The sequence below is a fragment of the Formica exsecta genome, unplaced genomic scaffold, assembly GCF_003651465.1.
Source record: "Formica exsecta isolate Colony F162 unplaced genomic scaffold, ASM365146v1 scaffold2, whole genome shotgun sequence".
Classification (NCBI taxonomy): domain Eukaryota; kingdom Metazoa; phylum Arthropoda; class Insecta; order Hymenoptera; family Formicidae; genus Formica; species Formica exsecta.
In genome coordinates, this window is record NW_021849297.1 from 1,767,087 (window position 1) to 1,790,165 (window position 23,079).

General features: G+C 32.9%; 1 protein-coding gene across 5 annotated transcripts in view; it reads right to left on the reverse strand.

Moving 5' to 3' along the window:
• Positions 1 to 20,837, reverse strand: part of LOC115234481 — a 66,710-nt gene extending 45,873 nt beyond the window's left edge. For 3 of the 5 annotated variants that reach the window (XR_003883921.1, XM_029805601.1, XM_029805602.1), the window contains exons 1-5: positions 19,764 to 20,836; positions 13,987 to 14,477; positions 12,941 to 13,051; positions 12,653 to 12,856; positions 12,296 to 12,533 (exon numbers count right to left, since the gene is read on the reverse strand). Coding sequence is in view for 4 of the 5 variants with exons in the window: in XM_029805601.1 (XP_029661461.1) it covers positions 12,296 to 12,533; positions 12,653 to 12,856; positions 12,941 to 13,051; positions 13,987 to 14,271 (838 nt within the window). In the remaining variant the exon portion in view is untranslated. Of the gene's footprint in view, positions 1 to 12,295; positions 12,534 to 12,652; positions 12,857 to 12,940; positions 13,052 to 13,986; positions 14,478 to 19,763 lie in introns of all 5 variants that reach the window. The other 2 variants (XM_029805600.1, XM_029805603.1) reach the window with 2 other exon arrangements.
• Positions 20,838 to 23,079: the final 2,242 nt, after the last annotated feature.

Below are 23,079 nucleotides of genomic sequence, written 5' to 3' on the forward strand. Positions count from 1 at the left end.
AAATAAGTTGAATTTGAAATTCTCATTTCCCAATTGGTCCTTGCATACACGACGTTTGTATCGTCGTACAAAAAGTATTTGACCATATTTTTTTTATATAATCTCTCATAGATTATAAATTATATATATTTAAACGGCATGTTTACGTTTACAGCAATTTTTACGTTTGAATACAAGTAGAAATTATATTTAAAAATATGCATATAGTAAGCCTTTAACGTGCTAATGAATTCGTCTTTTCAAAAATAATAATAGAAATTGCATCCGTACGCAAAAAAAATTATGAGCGATTAAAAAAATCACCGATTGCAACTATCTCATTATCTTATATTTCATTTTTAGATGTGAATATCGGGACTCAGAGTTGCTGCGTGTATGACGTCCGTCGTGAAGCAACGATCGCGCGTTGCGATTTTGCAGGTCACGTCCGCGTAAAAATAATGACTAGCGATGCGTTATTAAAAGCTCGTACTCAATGCCTCAAAATGCAAACTCGTAAAGTCAAATTTTATAACCCCATATATTCGCCGTAATCACCCCTAAAGTTGGGGCATAATCTCTCCATGACGTCATGGCGGATACTGACTTTCTGTATTATCGAGTGCCACGCTATTTTTCCGTTATCGTCGATTGTGTACGAGGAGAGGCGCTCTTTGGTAGGTAACCCGATAATTAGGCCGTGAACATATACACTGTAAATCAATTAACGCGTTTATTGTCGAACTGGGTGGTGAACCTCGAGGGACTTACAGAGAAATAAACGGGATACGGAGGATAAACCGCGTTCTCGATGATTTTAAATTTTAAATAAATTCTTATCCTTGTTTTTAATATTCATTTTGAAAACGCGAAATAATATACTGCGTGCACACAATAATTACGTATTAGGAAAAATTATGCGAACAAAGACACTACAACTACGGGAAGAGGACGGTTATAAACATACTGTTCTATGTGAATATCCATTTTTTTCCCCCCCACTGCATTTCCTCCTTCTCATAAAAAAAAAACTTGATCATCCTGCTCTGGCAATATATCTAGGAGGAGAAAAATTGTTAGACGTACAGAGTTGCGTGTACAATTCTCTCTAGGAGAGAAGGATAGGTTCGCGTTACTGTCAATTCAAGTTTAGTGGTTAGCCCCGCACACAGACTTTTGCTTCCTTTAGCCCATTTACGGGAACAAACTATTTCATCCGTAAGCGAGCAAAATAACGATAACTTTTAAAAACGAGCAAGATCATAAAAGCAAGAGCGAGCTCCTAGGTTTCGGCTTTGGTTATAAGTTCGTATTATATTAGCCGGGTTCGCATTGCCTGCCGGCCAATGGGGACGCTCGTAAAACCAGGGTTAACATTCGGTCGGGTTGTCAAGTGAAAGAGTGGTTTGAATTTCGTTGGGATCACTGTGAACGACGTTATAAGTACGCTCCTCGCTTATGCACCGTGCCTCGAGGCTCGCGACTAAATTTTTAAAAGCGACGATGACAAACGGCGATGCGATACGTGGATTCTTCGGCTATATTATTATTGAAACGCGAGACAAACAACTGCCCCATGATCGCTTTCTAAAAAAATTTTTTTTCGCAAGTTTTGTAGACCAATCTTTTTAAAATACATAATACATATGCCATTTTATTAATTTACAATAATTAATATTGTAAAAAAGAAGCAATAATTATTTTCACAATCTGTAAAAAAGAAAATCGAGAATTTACACATGTACGAACATTAACAACATTGATCAATTTAACTCGAGAACAGTCCGAGAATTGTTTCTCCATGAAAGATGATCCCTCTTTCTTCTTCAAATATTTGTACAATGATCATATAATGATATAGAGATTTAAAATATACGCATAAGGATAAGCAATAACTTCCTTTACTTAAGTGTACTAAATGCCAGCCTTTGTTCCTAAACTCCGCGCAACGGAGGAGGTCCCACTATCTCGCCGTTATATTTTATTCTATAATTACTTTTATTGCAAAAAAACAGTATCATGATGGTACAGACGATCATCATCAGAGTTCATGAACTTTGATTTCATCGGAATCTTTGCGAAGATCGTTTGTAAAAAAGATATCGCAGCAGAGTCATGTGTTTATCTTTTTGGTTGCACTCTGTGCGCAACAAAGTCGCGTGTGAATTAAAAAAATTAATTATTTTCATACTAAAATATTGTATGTATTAATTAACCAAATCTTTTCAATATTAATTTTTGTTGAAAGTAAGTTAACTTAAATTTATATTTCATAATCGACAACGCAACGACAAATGGGCAAATGATGAATATTTCTATCACGCGTACTAGAATTATAATAAATTATCGTGACAAAGTTTCTTTTTGGCATATATGTATATTTGATATTCTAAAACTGTAAGAAAGAAATTAAATATCGATTTGGGATGTGGTGACCGTGAAATTAATTATTTATCGACGAATTAAAACGATCTGCTGCCACTATTTTTACACGCTTAAGAAAAAAGTTTCCCGAGTTGTTTTAACGACAGAAGCAACGTATTATTGATCCTTTTTTTCTTTTCATTAATGGCGCTATTAAATTCTAGTCCAGTTTTCGCCGAGAACTGCGATGACTGCCGGTATTACGCTAGTTCGCACCAGTGCTATCATACCGTTATAAAATATCCGAGCAACCGGAATGCACGAAGACCGACCGACGATCTATCGCTAAATAACAAGTCTCAATTTGCTCGCGATGTGCTTTTTTTTAAATCTTCTTTCGTTCAACCATATTAATTTAAAACGCATCAATACACTTACGTGCTCATAATTCGTAGGCAATTAATTATCTTCCTCTTTCCGCCCTACACAGACACGACAGTGCCGCTGCCACGGAAGAGATGGATGCTTGGTTCGTGCCTCCTCCCGCCTTAAATCCCCCCCTCGCTTCACTCCACCGCATTGGCGCTGGCACAGAACCTAACCTAACCTAACCGGCTCGACTCGCTAGACTGTGACCAACTTTACTATCGACCCTCCCTATCGAAGCGTCAGGTGATCAAGCCTATCCTGTGACTAGTAAATAAGCCATCCTTGAAACCGCTTTGATTCACATATAAAGTTTTATCTTTGCATTTGGCACGTTTAAGTGATTAAAAATCGTATATCAGACTCTCTTTGTAAATTTCAAATAACAATCTTATTTCAATAATATAATTATAATTATTGATAATGATAAAAATATTAAACTAGAACGCTTATAATTAAAGAAAAACAAAATAAAAATAGAAAAAAACAAGCCGTAATAAAAAAAAACTTATTATGATAATATACTTAGGTTTTCAATTATTTTGTGTGATATTACAGATCGTTTAAATTACTGACTCGAGAACTTAAACCGTTATTTGTATAAAACGAAAAGATAAAGCACGATGCGAATGTTACGCGACAAAATAATCTAGCTCCTCTTCAGTAAATCATAAACATTGATACAGTATCGAGTATTTTTTAAATTAAAAATAACAAGAATTCCTTAGTTAACAACATACAAGATATCTAATGAAATTGATCGAATGTCCCTAAATGCCCGATATATATTACTTCTCAATGCAATACTCGATTATCAAGCTATTCGATATTGCTGCATTTATTATTTCATAAAAAATGACAGTCCATACGACAAACAATATTTCGCGATTATCTTATGAAATTTGCTGGCAAGATTAATAAGTTCACGACATTGTACTCGGGTAATGACTAGTATCAATCTATACTATAAATCATTTGAAGCGATCGAAAAATTTGATTAAAACTTTAGAGTTATTTTGATCGTACTCTGTATACTTTGTATTAATTCGATTCAGTGCGATAAGCTGTGCTTCAATTGTGATGAATAAACGGCCAATTTTATGTACAGTTTTAATCGAATTATACTAGCAGTTAATTAACAATAAATTACTCCTTTAAGTACACATTTCTTGTTACATTCCGCGCGAGAAATCACGAGCGTGATCGATTAATATGTGTTTATATAAATTACGGTGTGCTTTGTGTTTAAACAGAATATACAGATACTACTATCACATAGGTGTTATCTTTGATAAGAAAAATAAAGAACGTTAAATTTTGTAACTAGTATATATAAATGTATGTATATTATAATGAATTCTATCGTATTATATTACGTATTATATAACGCTCTTATAATCAGCGCTCACAACTATGATAATTATACCCAAGAATATTCAAGCATTAATGATTTCCAAGTATGTCCGGTAAAATCGATCGATTCCGCGAACTGATATGCAATGCTGTGAAAACGACGAGCTGGGACAAGAAACACGCTTTTACAGCTTTCTACTCTGTCACATTTGATTGTCTGTCAAGCATCGCGTGCTACAAGTTGTGAGAAATTAAAGTGCTATTTGCAGACAGCTAAGCCAGATAAATCGACCTATTTCATAAAAAAAATATAATCGGGCACATTTTGTGAAAAGACATCACCGGCATAAAACATATAGGAGATATCGAAAATGTCTCTTGTCTGCAATCTTTCTTTCAGCATAAGTGTGTCTCGAATGATAGATCGAATCGAAACCGTGAAAAATAGAGAAACCTCGATAGCATCGTCGCATCGGCGCTATGATACATCAAGCGAAGGAAAAGAATCGAATTTTGCCATCGTGCATTGTATGTATCGTCGCCGGCGACGAGTCGTAACTTTCGCGTCAGTGGCACGACGGTAATAACTAGAATCGGGACAAAGGATTTCATCATAAGAGAACGAGAGATGAGTCAAACCAATGCGGGAAACGGTTTGACTCAAGTCACTAACACGAAAGATTCGTTCAACAGGCTTTTGATACTCACGTCGTAAAGTCAAGGAAAAAAGATTTCAATTATAATCCACACGACATCGGTTTGTCAAATCGTATTTTGTACATTCGTTACGGATATACGATTATGATACGATTATATTAAATATATGATACTTTTATTTAAACAAAAATTCCAGAAGGATTTATAATCTGAAAACGCGCCAATGTTAAAAACTAAAACGCGTGAATCCTCTTAAAATGTTTATCACAAAACAAAAGCGCATGCAAAAAGGACGAAATCTGGAAAATATTCAAGAGGAAATCGTAATAACAGAGAAGAATGTACAATAAGAAAAGGACGATAAGAAAAGAAGAGAAGAAATTCAAGGAAAAGGAGAAAAGTCAGATGAAATAGGGAGAAAGAAAGATAATAAAATTCAATAAAGGTCGATGATAAATTGAACTCTTGGGATAATTGTTAAATTCCAACTTATTGGAAGTTGAATATTTTATCACAAGAAAGAACTCAAATCTCCTGGCCAGCTCTCTATCTTCAAGAAAATCCGCACTGTAGTCCCAAAATCGTAGGTGGAGATCGGGGAAAAATGGGGCCTGGTAAATCGTGGCAGCAGCTCGAGGTAGGGCAAGAGACCATAGTAATAGAAAAACAGAGATACAGAGAAAACTCGTTTGCGAAACTCTTCGGCAAGTTTGAGCGAGCATATAAACGCGCATTCAATAGAAATAAATATGCATAATACTTTAACAAAATACTAGAAGAATAATCTGATTTTACGCACGCGAGAGATTTTATTAGTATCCAACATGATATATTAATAAGACTCAACTATATTTTTCTTTCAATCGTTTTGAGATGTAATGTTTCTAATGGTAAGAAAAAGGTAGGTATATCTTCTACAAAATGCTATCGCTTTTATGTATTAATTATCTATACATTCATGGTGAATTAATCATGTTGAGAAATGTTATGTGAAAACCGATATGGCGCAATATAACCATTCACATCGCGTTGGTTTTAATCACGAATTATATTCTCCTTACCCTCTCCAGCAATATACATCGAGACATTCACTTGTGTGGGGGCAGCTATTATCCAGCTTGAACTAATCGCAAACTTATTGCCTATTAATAGTGTTTATACGATAAAGCCATAAAACAGACACCTTTCGCGTAGCAATGGCTATGAATATCACGGTCGGTTTGACAAATTATCACGATGGCAAAACATCATAGCCGAATTAATTTAAATTAGAAATTTGGAAGCTGTGTGTATAAATAAAAATTAAATATTTTAAGTAACAATAAAAGAAATACTTTTCTTATAAAACCTATATATGTATCACATTATTAGAAAATATAAATACACAGAGAATATGTGCTCAGACAAAAAAAAAAGTTTAATAAAATAATGAAAAATTTTTTAAGATTTTTCGATATTGAATTGAATCTCGATAAAGAAAGAATTAATCCCATCTTAAACATAATCTAGTTTTATTTTTATTTTTAATGAGTCTCGTTTGTATTCGCGAAAATTTCAAAGCTGTCGCTATTTAACACATGGATAAGAGGCAACTTGTTACATACCATGACCGATAGATTGATCCCTATAAATTCGATCGTCGATATAAGACTCGCGACGCAGCAGTTGTTGTAATAAGTCATACATGTTTTTAACCTTAACGTAAGACAACATTAAAATTATCAAACTATATTATTAATCCTCATTAAAACGCAATTTAGGTATGATTATATTTAGTTATATTCAGTATAATTATGTGTGACTATGTGCGTCGACAAAGAAAATTTCTTGTCAACGAAGATTGATTAGAAGATCAAGAGATGAGAATTTTAAATTCAACTTATAGTATTCCATTTTTTTAATAAAACAAGAGTACGCTTTGCGCCAACGTTTAGCTCTATAGACGCGTTTGGTCAGCTGCATTCAATTTCAAAGAATATGTTCCTAAAAATATACTTTTCAATATGATGCTCCGTTTGACAGAATATGAAAAAAATGGTATAACATGTTTTATATACTATAACTATAATATTTTATAATTCCCAAAGAATATCATAAATGCCACCTCACGGCGGCACGTGAACTCTTTGAAAACAGCAGCTCTATTTCAAAAGCATTTTATGTGTAATGAATTCATTTCTTCCGATTCAAAGCATAAAAGAATCTACGAAAATGATTGCCGAATTTGTAAATGTTAATACGAATAAAATGTCATCGCGCGCTGACCAAACAAGAAAGAAAACCGACGCAGAGGTCTTCACGAGATTTACGAGCAGGGTTTTCGTTAGAGGGTCGACACCGAAAGAAAACTACGGTCGTAAAAGTTTCAAGATGATCGATACGAAAATACGAGAGAGCTCTTGCTGTCTCATTCTATGTAACCGCGAACCGTTTTCTTCTGATTAAGTTTTCGAAAATGATTCGTTCGTATATGTAGAAGACAGTTAAAAATCGATATTAAATTTCTCTTTTTTCTAGAGTATCTTCTAAATTTCACGGTCAATAGCCAGAAGCGAAAATACGAAGTGAAAAAATATAAGATACACATTAAAAAATATAAGATACACATTTATTTTTAAATTTATTTTAAAACAACTGTGTAGTCAAAAATTAAAAAAAAAATATTTAAAACAATTTATTACACGCTTAATTATGTGATATCAAATCTCATTTAAGAGGAAAGACTTCGTAATCAGCCGATTACAGAGCCGTGCAACTGTCAAAACAAAGAAAATGATAAAAAAGCCATAAATTCGTCTAGTTAATCACGGTTCCTATCTTCGTACGTGCTATTTGGTGAATTTCTTTGGTCTATCACAAAATCGTGCGCAACAGAAATTAATCTTTACAACTGATCAAACATCTTTAGAATTAAACGCTGACAAATATTTTATTTTATTGAAGAAGTAAAATAAACATGAAATAAGTTGAATTTGAAATTCTCATTTCCCAATTGGTCCTTGCATACACGACGTTTGTATCGTCGTACAAAAAGTATTTGACCATATTTTTTTTATATAATCTCTCATAGATTATAAATTATATATATTTAAACGGCATGTTTACGTTTACAGCAATTTTTACGTTTGAATACAAGTAGAAATTATATTTAAAAATATGCATATAGTAAGCCTTTAACGTGCTAATGAATTCGTCTTTTCAAAAATAATAATAGAAATTGCATCCGTACGCAAAAAAAATTATGAGCGATTAAAAAAATCACCGATTGCAACTATCTCATTATCTTATATTTCATTTTTAGATGTGAATATCGGGACTCAGAGTTGCTGCGTGTATGACGTCCGTCGTGAAGCAACGATCGCGCGTTGCGATTTTGCAGGTCACGTCCGCGTAAAAATAATGACTAGCGATGCGTTATTAAAAGCTCGTACTCAATGCCTCAAAATGCAAACTCGTAAAGTCAAATTTTATAACCCCATATATTCGCCGTAATCACCCCTAAAGTTGGGGCATAATCTCTCCATGACGTCATGGCGGATACTGACTTTCTGTATTATCGAGTGCCACGCTATTTTTCCGTTATCGTCGATTGTGTACGAGGAGAGGCGCTCTTTGGTAGGTAACCCGATAATTAGGCCGTGAACATATACACTGTAAATCAATTAACGCGTTTATTGTCGAACTGGGTGGTGAACCTCGAGGGACTTACAGAGAAATAAACGGGATACGGAGGATAAACCGCGTTCTCGATGATTTTAAATTTTAAATAAATTCTTATCCTTGTTTTTAATATTCATTTTGAAAACGCGAAATAATATACTGCGTGCACACAATAATTACGTATTAGGAAAAATTATGCGAACAAAGACACTACAACTACGGGAAGAGGACGGTTATAAACATACTGTTCTATGTGAATATCCATTTTTTTCCCCCCCACTGCATTTCCTCCTTCTCATAAAAAAAAAACTTGATCATCCTGCTCTGGCAATATATCTAGGAGGAGAAAAATTGTTAGACGTACAGAGTTGCGTGTACAATTCTCTCTAGGAGAGAAGGATAGGTTCGCGTTACTGTCAATTCAAGTTTAGTGGTTAGCCCCGCACACAGACTTTTGCTTCCTTTAGCCCATTTACGGGAACAAACTATTTCATCCGTAAGCGAGCAAAATAACGATAACTTTTAAAAACGAGCAAGATCATAAAAGCAAGAGCGAGCTCCTAGGTTTCGGCTTTGGTTATAAGTTCGTATTATATTAGCCGGGTTCGCATTGCCTGCCGGCCAATGGGGACGCTCGTAAAACCAGGGTTAACATTCGGTCGGGTTGTCAAGTGAAAGAGTGGTTTGAATTTCGTTGGGATCACTGTGAACGACGTTATAAGTACGCTCCTCGCTTATGCACCGTGCCTCGAGGCTCGCGACTAAATTTTTAAAAGCGACGATGACAAACGGCGATGCGATACGTGGATTCTTCGGCTATATTATTATTGAAACGCGAGACAAACAACTGCCCCATGATCGCTTTCTAAAAAAATTTTTTTTCGCAAGTTTTGTAGACCAATCTTTTTAAAATACATAATACATATGCCATTTTATTAATTTACAATAATTAATATTGTAAAAAAGAAGCAATAATTATTTTCACAATCTGTAAAAAAGAAAATCGAGAATTTACACATGTACGAACATTAACAACATTGATCAATTTAACTCGAGAACAGTCCGAGAATTGTTTCTCCATGAAAGATGATCCCTCTTTCTTCTTCAAATATTTGTACAATGATCATATAATGATATAGAGATTTAAAATATACGCATAAGGATAAGCAATAACTTCCTTTACTTAAGTGTACTAAATGCCAGCCTTTGTTCCTAAACTCCGCGCAACGGAGGAGGTCCCACTATCTCGCCGTTATATTTTATTCTATAATTACTTTTATTGCAAAAAAACAGTATCATGATGGTACAGACGATCATCATCAGAGTTCATGAACTTTGATTTCATCGGAATCTTTGCGAAGATCGTTTGTAAAAAAGATATCGCAGCAGAGTCATGTGTTTATCTTTTTGGTTGCACTCTGTGCGCAACAAAGTCGCGTGTGAATTAAAAAAATTAATTATTTTCATACTAAAATATTGTATGTATTAATTAACCAAATCTTTTCAATATTAATTTTTGTTGAAAGTAAGTTAACTTAAATTTATATTTCATAATCGACAACGCAACGACAAATGGGCAAATGATGAATATTTCTATCACGCGTACTAGAATTATAATAAATTATCGTGACAAAGTTTCTTTTTGGCATATATGTATATTTGATATTCTAAAACTGTAAGAAAGAAATTAAATATCGATTTGGGATGTGGTGACCGTGAAATTAATTATTTATCGACGAATTAAAACGATCTGCTGCCACTATTTTTACACGCTTAAGAAAAAAGTTTCCCGAGTTGTTTTAACGACAGAAGCAACGTATTATTGATCCTTTTTTTCTTTTCATTAATGGCGCTATTAAATTCTAGTCCAGTTTTCGCCGAGAACTGCGATGACTGCCGGTATTACGCTAGTTCGCACCAGTGCTATCATACCGTTATAAAATATCCGAGCAACCGGAATGCACGAAGACCGACCGACGATCTATCGCTAAATAACAAGTCTCAATTTGCTCGCGATGTGCTTTTTTTTAAATCTTCTTTCGTTCAACCATATTAATTTAAAACGCATCAATACACTTACGTGCTCATAATTCGTAGGCAATTAATTATCTTCCTCTTTCTTCGCTAATTTTTTTCTTACTATATTTTTAAATCACTTTTATACTTTTTACATAAATAATTCATAGCTTTTTAATGAAAAAAGTATGACAGTCAAATGACGAATATGCTCGAAAATCGCGAACATAAAGATTTTTGGCGTTGATATTAAACAAATTTTCAAAAAAAAGAATGTTACTGAGACTATATTGTTTCCGTTATAAAAGATGAATTTCGTAAACGCGCGAAAGATGGAAGAAACCAGAGATGGATGGAGACTAGAAAAGTGTGCAACAGGTTGGCAATCTCAGTTTTCATCATGCATATATATATATATATATATATATACGTATGTGTATCAACAAGCATACTAAATAGATGATTAGCCCATACATATTAAATAGGTCTATTTCCGCGCTGTGTGTATATAGACTTAATAAAAACATTTCTTTTTGCAAACAAATAAAAAAATAAAGTTTTAAATCAGCTGCTCATAATACATTAATAGGTTACAACTGAGAACCTCACGATATCATCCATTTTACAACGCATTTCAACATTTTACAATATTCCTTTACAAATATAAAGCTGGATAAGAGCTTATAATAAAGATAAGATTATAATAAAGGATAAAAAATATAAAATTGGGCATATAAAAAAAATGATCTTACCTTTAAAAGAAATTTAAAAATAAGCTTTAATAAAGAAAAAATAAAGATTTCTTAAATAATATATAATTTAGTTTATCTCTCTTGTGCAAATTGATTTACTAAATTTGGCTTATAGCTGATTATAGATGTACCATTATGTAAGCAGTTAGATCGAAATAGAAGTTCTCATTCAGATCAACGAACAGAACACGATACAAAAGCAGTCAATGTCATCTGCAAAACGTTATATCGATCTAACAAAACAATCTGAGAAACTCGATAATGTTTGCCAAGAGATACGGGTAGTATCTCACCGATCTATACATGAAAAGTATATATAGTTGTTCATTTTTTGCCCGATGCTATTGAAACATTTGATTGCAGCTTTTATATTTCCGTTTGTGGAATTATACTATAAATATCACTCGTTACATCGCGACGCAAAGATCGCGATACCGATTAGCTAAATAAATCGGCATTGTAGATGTTACTTTAATTTATGTAAAATATTTAAATGCCAAATAAATAACATTTTACGTATCAGCACGTGCGCGTTGAATTGACGTTCGTAAAAAAAATCGTAAATCCGTGATGACGCGACGCGACCTTATCATAATTGTGAGAAAATATTGTCGCTGTGAATAACAATTAGTTCAGTCGACATAAATATCAGATTATGCATGGGGATTTAATCTGTTAGGAGAGTTTTGTAGATACGAAGTATCTTCTTACTTACCCATTTACTTTGTTTGGTATTCGTTGCCGTGTCACTCAATTTCGATCATATAGTTAATTTATGCTACTTATACTAATCATGCAATAACTATTTGAACAGTATATTTGAAAGACTACATAAAAAATATATAAATATAAACTGAAAATTAAGTGACTTATTTCACTACGATTGCTCACACCATACAAAATCAAGATATGTATGCGGATTTAGTGCACTAACTTTGTATTAAAGCTTATGATAAAATAGATCACATCTTTATCTGTGTCTCTACAAATCTTTTATATTTTTTTGAAAATAATGAGATAGTTTATATTTTATGACATGCTTGTCTCATTTAAGCAATATTGAAAATATAGATGTCAATCTTACTTACCATTTGCCTTTGCATTTTTTGGCTCGATTATTTCCTCCTCATTTGTCTTTGCTTTGTTTCGAATATTCTCTTCATATTTGTTCACGAATATTATCTTCATTTTCAACTGTGTTCTTTTTGGCTCGATTATTTCCTCCTCATTTGTACTTGTTTTTCGCTTCTTTTCCGATAAATATTTAGAATAAAACAGCAAGCTCGAATCATCTTGACCTTGACATATCTTGTCAAGATCACCACCCTGAATAACCACCAAAAAATTTTAGCTGTCGCTTGTTATTTATTTAAAAGTTATAAATTAAAAAAGTTTCACGAATTACACAAATTAATTTTCGGATATATACATTTAATAAAACTTACTCTTATTATCTCCTCATTTGCCTTTACTCTTTTTAGCTCCATTATTTCCTCCTTTTTTTTACTTGCTTTTCGCTTCTTTCCCTTTCGTTTTTTAGATACCTCTTCATTAAATGTACTAAAGCATGTATCTAAAATCTGGCGAGGTATCAAGTGTTTATTTGTCTCGGGTATAAAAAAGGCCGGTTTTGGAGAATCTACTAGGTCCTGTCAAAAAAATCAATTACCAATTAATGACATAAGGATATTGAAAAATGTCATAGTTATAAAATATCACTAATTCTTAGATACCTCTTCGTTAGATATAATTGAGCATGTATCTAATATCTGGCGAGATATCAGATGTTTATTTGCCTCAAGTATAAGAAAAGGCTTTATCGTTTCTGAAGGATTTATTAGGACCTGTCGAAGAAAATCAATTATTAATTAATGACATAAAGATATTGAAAAATGTTGCAATTGCGAAATATCATAAATTGTGTATAATCTTCAATAGCAAAATTAAGAACTTGTTTGTTCTTAAGTAAACTCGAAGAATAATCGTTTAGTTTTAAACGTAAAAGTGACAAGTTAAAAATATAAATTTATATACCACGAGAACTTCATTTTATAATTGCAATTTTACAATAAATATATTTATACAAATTCAGTACCTTAAGCCAAGTTTATCGAATAAAAATAAAATCAATAAATGTTTAGTCAGAGTTTCAGCTATGTGACAATGCATAGTATTTTTATAGATCGCCAGCAGATATATATCTCTTTAAAATATATATCTAAATATCTGCGCCATTCTTGAAAAGATTATTTTGTAATCACTTTCGAACTGTGAATAAACGTTGATAGCGTCATCAAATTTAAAATGCGTATTTATAATTTTACATAGATTGCATATACATACATAGCATATGTTTGCCGCATAATAAATGACGCGATAATAATTGTTTAAACGCGCTAAAGATTTGCATATATGTGCACATATGCAAATAAATATAAATTCAGTAATATTAAATTTGTATTCGTGTGTTTATTCTCTATTTCGTTTTATTAAATATAATGCTTTTAAAAACTTTTTTAAGATCAGTAAAAAATTTTAAAAATATTAAGTGTATAAGCTATTATCTAAAAATACACAAAATATTGCTTTTGAGGATATAAGTTTAAATCATCGATAAAAAGCGCAAATAATTTATCCCCCTTAAAATCTACTCCGATTACCTTTGTATAAGTACTAATCAATATTTTGCAAATTATATATAAGATATTCCCATAATCGCGCGCTTAATCTTATTAAAAAAAAAAAATAAATAAATAAAAAGATCCAAAAAAATACTAACATAATGAGGTAATTTTTTTCCTTTCATCAATTCTTCGTCTTGTTTCGACGCTCTGGTCTTTTTTGTTTGAACTGCTGATTCCTCTTGCATTGTTCGTCTTTGACAGCAATCTGCACATATACAAAGCTGGCCTAGGCAGAGCCTCTTGTGGTCCGCAGACTGTATCTGTACATTATGATTTCTGCACAACGTGCAAGTTGGTAGCCTCCGATCCTTCTTACTTGAAGATTTATGTGAGCCTGCCACTGATGACTTTTCAGATCCAACCATATCGTCAATATTCATGGCGCTTATAGAATTCTTCTATTAATGGATGAAAAAATCTTCTGTTTCTTTCTTAAGATAGAAGAAAATCAGATCTCTTGCCGATGTCGAGAAAATTCAGATAACTGCCTAGATGAAATAACGGTCGTTCCTGTCTTTTCCGCTAGAGTTGTAGTTCATAAAACACATTTTTTCATATTGCTATCCAATCTTTATATTTCTGTATTCTGAAACACACAAGAAAATTTTGATCATTTAGATGATAAAAAAAATTAAAATTAAAGAATTGAACTTATGGCAATGTAATAAGATGTCCTCAAAAAATAAAAAAATAAAAAAGTTTAACAATGTTTCCTAAAGTTGAAGCAACTATTTATGATCCTGAATTTATTTCAATAAATGAATTTAATCTAATTTTTCGGTATTTGACATTTCGGTATTTTACATAAAAGAGTAAATTAAATTCATTAATTTATTAAAACATAGTGTTAAATTCACAAGATAATTCTTATATAACAATATTGGCCGTATTCTCTCTCTCCCTCTATCGAGCCGAGTATAGCTAGCATTTGTCCTGTTGCTCCGATAATCGATACACAATATATCGTCAAACCTATCTCGTCTGTGTAGATTATTCATGATGGATCGATACAATGTAACTTTTGCAACCTGTCCTTTCACGATCATCGACTTAAGAATCGTGAAATAAGCTGGTGCATTCGCGATCAGTCTATGTCACTAGAAACACCACTCGGAGAATAAAGAAACACTTTCTATGTACCTCGGTTATAGTAACATGACGGTTTTCTTTGCCTTTGAGAAGGACATGTCAAGAAATAAATTTTCAACCGACTAAAATAATCAACGTTATAGCGTGATAGCTTATCTGAATTTATTTTTATACTGATATGACAAAAGTAAATTACATGTTAATTAATAGCATTCGCTATTTGTCACTATTAGATACCTGTTATAGATATGTCTGTATCACACTTTTAAATAACACGCATTAGGAATAAATTAAAAACCGATTTTGTCAAATAAGTATTGTCCTACATATTCTAATAAATTTTGCAAATAATGCTTATGTTAGCAAGTGATATAGTATTTTTGTGAAATAATATTTTGTTTTCTATGTAGACTAAAAATATTAAAGTAATAAAAAATAATAAAGAAATTTAAAAGTGGCTTTTTAAAATCAAACATAACTTTTCCTTTTGATTATTATGTTTTTATTTTGTATGCATAGATGCAAGTAAATGACAGTTTTACTAAAAATATTCTGTTTCTAATGTTCCTATTATTTATATTATATTAATCAAAAATTGATAGGTAATAACGATTTTAAAAGCTAAATAGCCAAGTATATGATAAAATAATCGAAATGCTTCGACGATAATTATGTAAATCCAATAAAACAACCATTTCTGATCAATATTGTTACTGCAAATGTAACATGCAAATATTAATTAAAATTGCCAAAGAACGCAGTATTTAAAAATACGTTGCGTTTGTTATAAAACAAATGTAATAATAAAATTTTGTAAGATCTATTACTAGCGGTTATTTGTGTATATCTGTGTCCAGATAAAGGATACCCAAGCCTGAAATAGATAATGGATAAACTACATCTACAAAAATTATGATAAATTCTGACACGGCTCAAGCCACTGTGAAGGACACCGGGAGTCACGATCTCGCTAAGGTAAAGATAAATTTCTACTGACGCCACCACAGATGGTCATGGCAGGTAAAAGATACGGTATACAAGAGATACAACGCATCAAAACCCTCCTCATTAAACACTCACGACTCGTCTAAGAACGAAGGACCACAAATTACACGTGAGAACAACGCGAACACGGCAAAAAAAAATGTTATTTAAATCTTACTGTTTTTATATTAATAATTTCATTATTTGTCCATTTTTTAAGATATCATTTAGAAAAAGTAGAATTTAAAAACAGAAATACATATATTTTAGTATCAGTAAAAAATAGTATAGTAAAATGTTAATTAATCGTCATTAATTCAATCGATAATCGAAAAAAACTGAATCATTCAAAAAATAAACTAAATTAATGAAATGAAAAACAGTTGCATTCGATTTTCCAATTATCCGGCAATTCTAAATTATTTCGTAATGTATATTATCTCTAACTGGTGTACTTAGAACAAAGTAAAACAATCCAAGAGCATATATAAAGTATTATCAGAAGCTATGTACTGTGTAAGCAATATCAATGTAATCTCCGCAAAGTTTTATGAAGAAAATTGGCACGAAAAATATATTGCGTGTAAATATCAATACAAATTTATTTTGCACAAATTCTGATTATACAATACAGTAATCCTTGGTAGAATAAATGAAATAAAGGTTCAAACTATAAGCACAAAAAACTTGATAATTGACATAGAAAGAAGTTTCGATTGCAAAAAATGCATCTGTTTTAAATAAAATCGTAGCGTATAGCCAATTATCATGATCTTTTTGCAAGTACGGGATCTGGCAAATATTCGTCATTATCAGAACCCTTCACGTACTACAATTCTTAGAATCAAAGGAAAATGTGAGTCGTAAAATATAACGCCGTAGTTATCCAGAAAAAACAAAACGACGATCAGATTCAAGTGAGTAGAAACAATTGTGTAAAAATTTACTATGCTATAATGCATGTGTCTGCTATATTAAAATTTAAAACGTAGATAAAGACTTCGCGAATGTTATTTTCAAGCCCGTATCGTGATTGAAAAACAATTTACATACAATCGCTAAAGTATATGGAATGCGCAATATCATTATTGTAACGAATCTTTAATAACGTATGTTACACATTAGAAATTAAATTAACACGTAAATACGTGAGAATACATTGTAATAATATATATACTAATAGAATATATAGCAATTTCCTATATATGTATTAATTATTTTTATTTAAATAAATAATGTTATTCGCATTCAAACACAGAAACATTTTAAAAAATTGTAAATTTCAATACTATATAAAAGTGTTGTAAAAAATCATCATCAATGATTCGAGTTTTATATAGCATAAATAATATTGGCAGTGATCGTTGTTTTCCTCCGCGATAATAATGTCGGAGGTTTAAAGTTTAAATCTGCATGCGATACGAGTATCGCTTGCAAAGTCACGTAATCCACAATATCTTCCGCGATAACACGACGAGCCGATTATTCATAGATCAACTCTGATCCATTGTAACTAAAGGAAACTATTATCTATAACAGGAAATCGTGTAATATAAGTTGATCTGAAATATTATCTCATTTCCTCAAGTCTACGATGAATAGCATTAAATTATACATTCGTGCAATCGATTACATAATTATTTAATCTTATTTGTGGTTTAAAAAAAAGTAATTTTCGTAAAAATATTTCTGTGATATCTATTAAATCAGTTTTTTTTTTTTCGATTAATTTTTTGCTTTATTGCTAAGATTAATGAGCTAATCGATCACTCTAATTTGCACGTATCGCAAAGAATTTTATTAACTCTACATTTAAAGAAACCGCATTATATTGGAACATAGTGTCTATAAATAATATTATAATAATAAAGACATATCTCGAAACTCAAAAACAAAGATAGAAATCTTAATGTGCTTACGAAGGCAGATCCGACTAAGCCAATTACGCATAGTAAATTCGTGCTGTGCACGCGAGAGAGGCTCGGAATAAATCGCATATATATATGTACGCTGCGTCTCGATGTTATCGCGATGAAATCGCCGCGAACGCTATTCTTGCGAATAGATCTTGGTAGCGTGGAACGCGAACCGCAAACGTAGTAGAAGAAGGGAATACATCTTCGCTCGGTTACATTGTATTTCGTTCACGCGACTTTTTAACCGACGACGACTTCCTGGCATGTCTCGGCAGATGCCATCAGATGTGACGTACAGTCACTCGTAAAAGTATCCGGCCATTTATAAAAACACAAAAAAATGCAAATATTTTTAGTACAGTTTTAACAATTTTGTACACATGTATACGCATCATTTTTGTTCGCATTCTTCCCGTTATTTTTCATAATTATTTTTTATTCTTATTAAACATAAAAATTATCAACTCGTATTTTAACAAGAAACAATAAATTAATTTAAATATTAAATTTTAGACAATGTAATCATTGAAATTACTATTAAAAGTGTACTTTTTGTGTTTCTCATGCTTATCCAAATACTTTCATGAATGACTGTATCAGAACGAACGAATCCGTCTAATCAGACTTGTTAGATTTCATTTTGATCTCCTCTAATATTATCTGTCCACACTTCGTCTTTTGCATTATGTCTCGATCTATGACAACTATATTCCTTTTTAATTCTCTAACTTGATATATTGGCACAGAAAATTATAAAAAAATATAGAACTCTATATATCGTATAAAAAAAACTCTCAATTGAAATAAAAATATATATTCACAGGCAAGATAATCGCGTTTGCGTAAAATGTTGCAGATAAAATGACAAACTATAGATATACCTATTAAAAGATGGTATAAATTTTTAGAACAATTTTCTCATTGCGTTCAATAAAGTTAAGTGACTGATCTAATCCTCAGATTGCACTTGTCTTCTCTTGCGTCGATAAGGAAATCGGTAGGCGACTGAATAAGAGATCACGTGGAATCGATTAAACCATGACGCGACTTGTCTAAGATACAATTGCAGGAAGTTTCCACGAAATAAAAGCACGAGGAAAACATAAAACAGATTCGTGCGAAAACTCTAAGAACTTTGCCCTTGTTGCCCAAATGGATGATCGAAAGTTCAACGTCATCATAAAGTTGACATCATCTACGTATTGAGCGCGAATTTCTCAAGATCGAAAGTTGGTTAAAACTGTTTCAGAATGCATATTTTATATTGCTCTTACATTGATTACGAGCATGTACTATACACACGCACACTCTCTATTATATAATCCTTATATAATTGAAAAGATTGGCGCGCGTAACCGAAATGCAAGAATTACACTAGAGTATTCCCTCGTTCCCCTTTCCTTGTTATATGTGATATTTTTGTAAAAAATCATGCGAAGAAAAAAATATAATCTATAGAAAAGTTTTTTTCAAATATAATGTGTGTTGCATCAATCATTATCATTCTGCGCAATTGCTTTAAATGCCTCTCAGCTTGAGCATCATGTTATCATGCAAAAATAATGTATGCTAGTACTCTCTAATAAGTTCCTACCTATAAATTATTTCATGGAAGAGAGAATAGTTGAAAGTTATAATATTGCGATTTTATTAATACGTACTTTAATCAAAATTTCAGGACCAATTCTCACCTACTTCAATATTATACAATTTTATCAATAATATCCAAAATATGTTTTTATATTTGTTTATGCCAATGTGCTTTGTTTAGTATTCGTTTCTATAGTAACAGTTGCTATTTGTGTAGTTTTACCGAAAAGAAAATGCGCGCAGCGTCTGTTGAAATGAATATAATAATAGATTCTTCGAAAAGATAGAATTACCTTGTTATTTTATCTCTCTCTCTCTCTCTTTATTTTCGATGCTGTTTCCGTGTAATGAACGCTCCGTGGATAAATTGGCGGCGGTCGTGCGAGGGTCCACTGGTTCTTGACACACGCGAACACTGTATCTAGCGATCACGCGAGATCCGTCCGACGCGGCTCTCACGACACAGCACAACTCGAGATTGAGAAATCCCCGTACGTGTATCGCATATACGCGGAATCGTCCGCGCGTTTCGCCGGTTTATACAAATCCGTCGGCCGCGACCAAAGTATGCCGACGTAACTTGAAGTCTGCCGCACGTGTGCGCTTGTCAACGATCGCGCGGAGTTATATTGCGATGCGCGCACTCCGACGGAAACGTATCTCGCGTGCGTAAGTGATACACGCACGTCGCTGCACGAATACTTGCACGTACACACAGGTGATAGGAGAGGGGAAAACGTTGCAGGAAGTCTCCGCCTCCGGAAATGCACAATCCTCCCCACTACGTCACTTTTTTCGCCCGCTTTCTCGTCCCTTCTTTCTTTTTCCGCACCTCTCTTTCTTCGATCTCTTATATCCGCTTATTATGTACGGATATATTTCTGACAGTCTTATTAGTCCGTTTCTCGATAATAAACGGTCTTGCGAACGCACGACAATGATACGTTTCGAAAGAAGATAGCACCAAACACGAGCGATAAAAGAGTAGCAAAATACTTATCGCACACGCGCACTTCAGTCCAAGGTCTCGTTTCTCCTCCGCGTCGCGAATCACACACACTGTCCTTTTGCCGTTTCTCGGATATACATTTTTCTTCTATCTCGTCAACGATTATCGAACACTGGCTCGATTCTGTTTCTCGAATCCGTCGGTACACACCGCTGAGAAAAGATCGATGGTCGCTCGAGGTGAGTGTCCGATCGGTGCTGACTGGTACGCGATTACAAAGCGGAGGCAAAGAAACGGCGAAGCGAACCGAGACACACTCTCTGTGTCGGGAGCCGTCAAACACGCTCGATCCGCGCCTGTAGTCCGTAACTCACTAAGAGAGTACTGGTCTTGGTCTACTGGTAGCGGGTAGCGGTCGCGAAATACACGTTGGCCGCGAACGGCGCGTGGTGGGGGAGCGCGTCGTGGCGGGAGATACGGCGATTATTCCACGGCGGAGCGCGGGAGGGAAGGGGTATAGAATATTATAGAATTGTGTTGTCGGTTGTCGATTGGCATAGTGGAGGTGGTATACGAGATTCTAGACGGAATGCCAAGATTTTACGATTGAATCCATCTAAACGACGGAGACGATCGACCGAACGTCGCGTAGATTATAATATATATCGTCTCTATGCGATGTACGTCGCATGCTGTCGGACGTGACTCGACACTCATTCGCATTCCTAAAAATAAATAAAAGAGATGTAGTTCACATATAATTTACATTCATAAATTAAATAAAAGATATTTAAGGATTCAAGATATAGAATTTCTGTGATAATTGCGATGTGTAGAAAAAAATTTAGAGATTTAATTAAACGCGAAAATATATGTGCATTGCATGCACATTTTGTTTTTGTAATATATTAATGCGATGTAGTTGTTTTGTAAGATCTCTTGTTTGGAAACACATCGATTGATAAAAGAGCAGAAAATCGCAATATTAAATTCTTTTTGCTTAAAAATTTTTCGTAAAAATATAACAATGTTAAAATATGTTTAGAAATATAGAAATATCTTAATATTGTAATTTTACATAAAGTTATATCGACACACATTGGCTGTATTATTCTGTTATTGAGAAAGTATTCTACGATTTGAAAATTCGAACGACACTAGCATCAACTATTTCTTCGCATTTACGAATGCATGCATAATATCGTGTCGTAGTCGACATAGTAACGATTGATTAGCATCGCAACCTTGCGAATTTGCGGCTATTCCGTAAGTCATCAATTGAACAAACGCGAAAATAAAATACAAAAGTGTCAAAGACAAAAGATGCGCAATTATATTATTTCAAATGCACAATTAATGCGCAATTATATTACTTCTATAAGAATCTATTGTCTGTCAACTTGTAATTAACTCTTTGTAAGAGTGAATTTATTGACCGTACCATACACACACGAGACAGATTTCATAATAGACATGTTGATAATTTACGATTTTTATCAATAATGTTTACGTCGCGTATTACAATGACGTTCGCGCACATCTGACATTTATTATATATACATCGATTACGCGTGATATTGCACTTTATAAAGCTGTAATATTTTTTTATTATTTCTTACACATTCTCTGATTTTTATCCTCGGCAGGCTCGTAATAGCGACGTCGCGGCGCATTCCAGAAATCGTCGTATAATGCACTAAGTATGCAAACAATGCAATCTAAATAACCAAAGACGTGAGGCGTATCGTACCGAGATAGGTGGGGAATAAAATTCAAATGAAGAAAGTGCATGTGTGTGTGGCGTTCGCATGCAAACAACTCACGATCGTAAAACGAAACTAGTCGTGGAAAAAGATTCAATACATGTATACCCGTTTTTATGTTAATATTCTTCACACACGCACGTGTATATCTTGCACATATACACACTGTCTCTATATATATATATAATAAGATTCTTTTTATCCATGTAATGAAAGAGACTAATACTATCGTAATAGTTGAATTAGAGATGAAACATGTGTCAAAGATCCATGGGACATGCGTGCTCACTCGAATTTATGACATACTATTGATTTTCTTAGCCGTTATAACGATTATGTAGTTATTCATTGAAAATTTTATTTCGCGTATCTTATGTGTGACTGTCGTTATTAAAAATTATTAAACAATTTCAAAAATTGCGTTACAGTCGCCGTCAAGTAAAATGTTAATATAGATAACATCAAACGTACGTTCAAAAGAACGTTGTTAAAAAAATGTGAAACATATTTTCAGTTAGTCTTTCTCGCTTAATTTAACGTACATATTTATATTCTGCTTTATCAAAAGCATGGTATTAAAAATTGATTATTTCTTTGACACGAAATTTATACGCATTGAGCAATATAATATTATATTTTACAAGCTATAAGTTTTTGAAATAAATGTTTGTAGCGTTGATTAAAATTTAAAATAAAAAAATTACTGTTTATTATTTTTCTTTGTAAATATTGGTCGCGAAATAGAAAATGTTCTGATCCACGGTTGAACTTTTGAGCTCGCTATAATTCTAAATTCTTATATCAGAAACAGAGAGACAGCATCATAAATTCAGTTTTATTCCTCACGTTTATGTATGTATATATACATATACATAAAATAGTCAGAAGCTTTTAAAA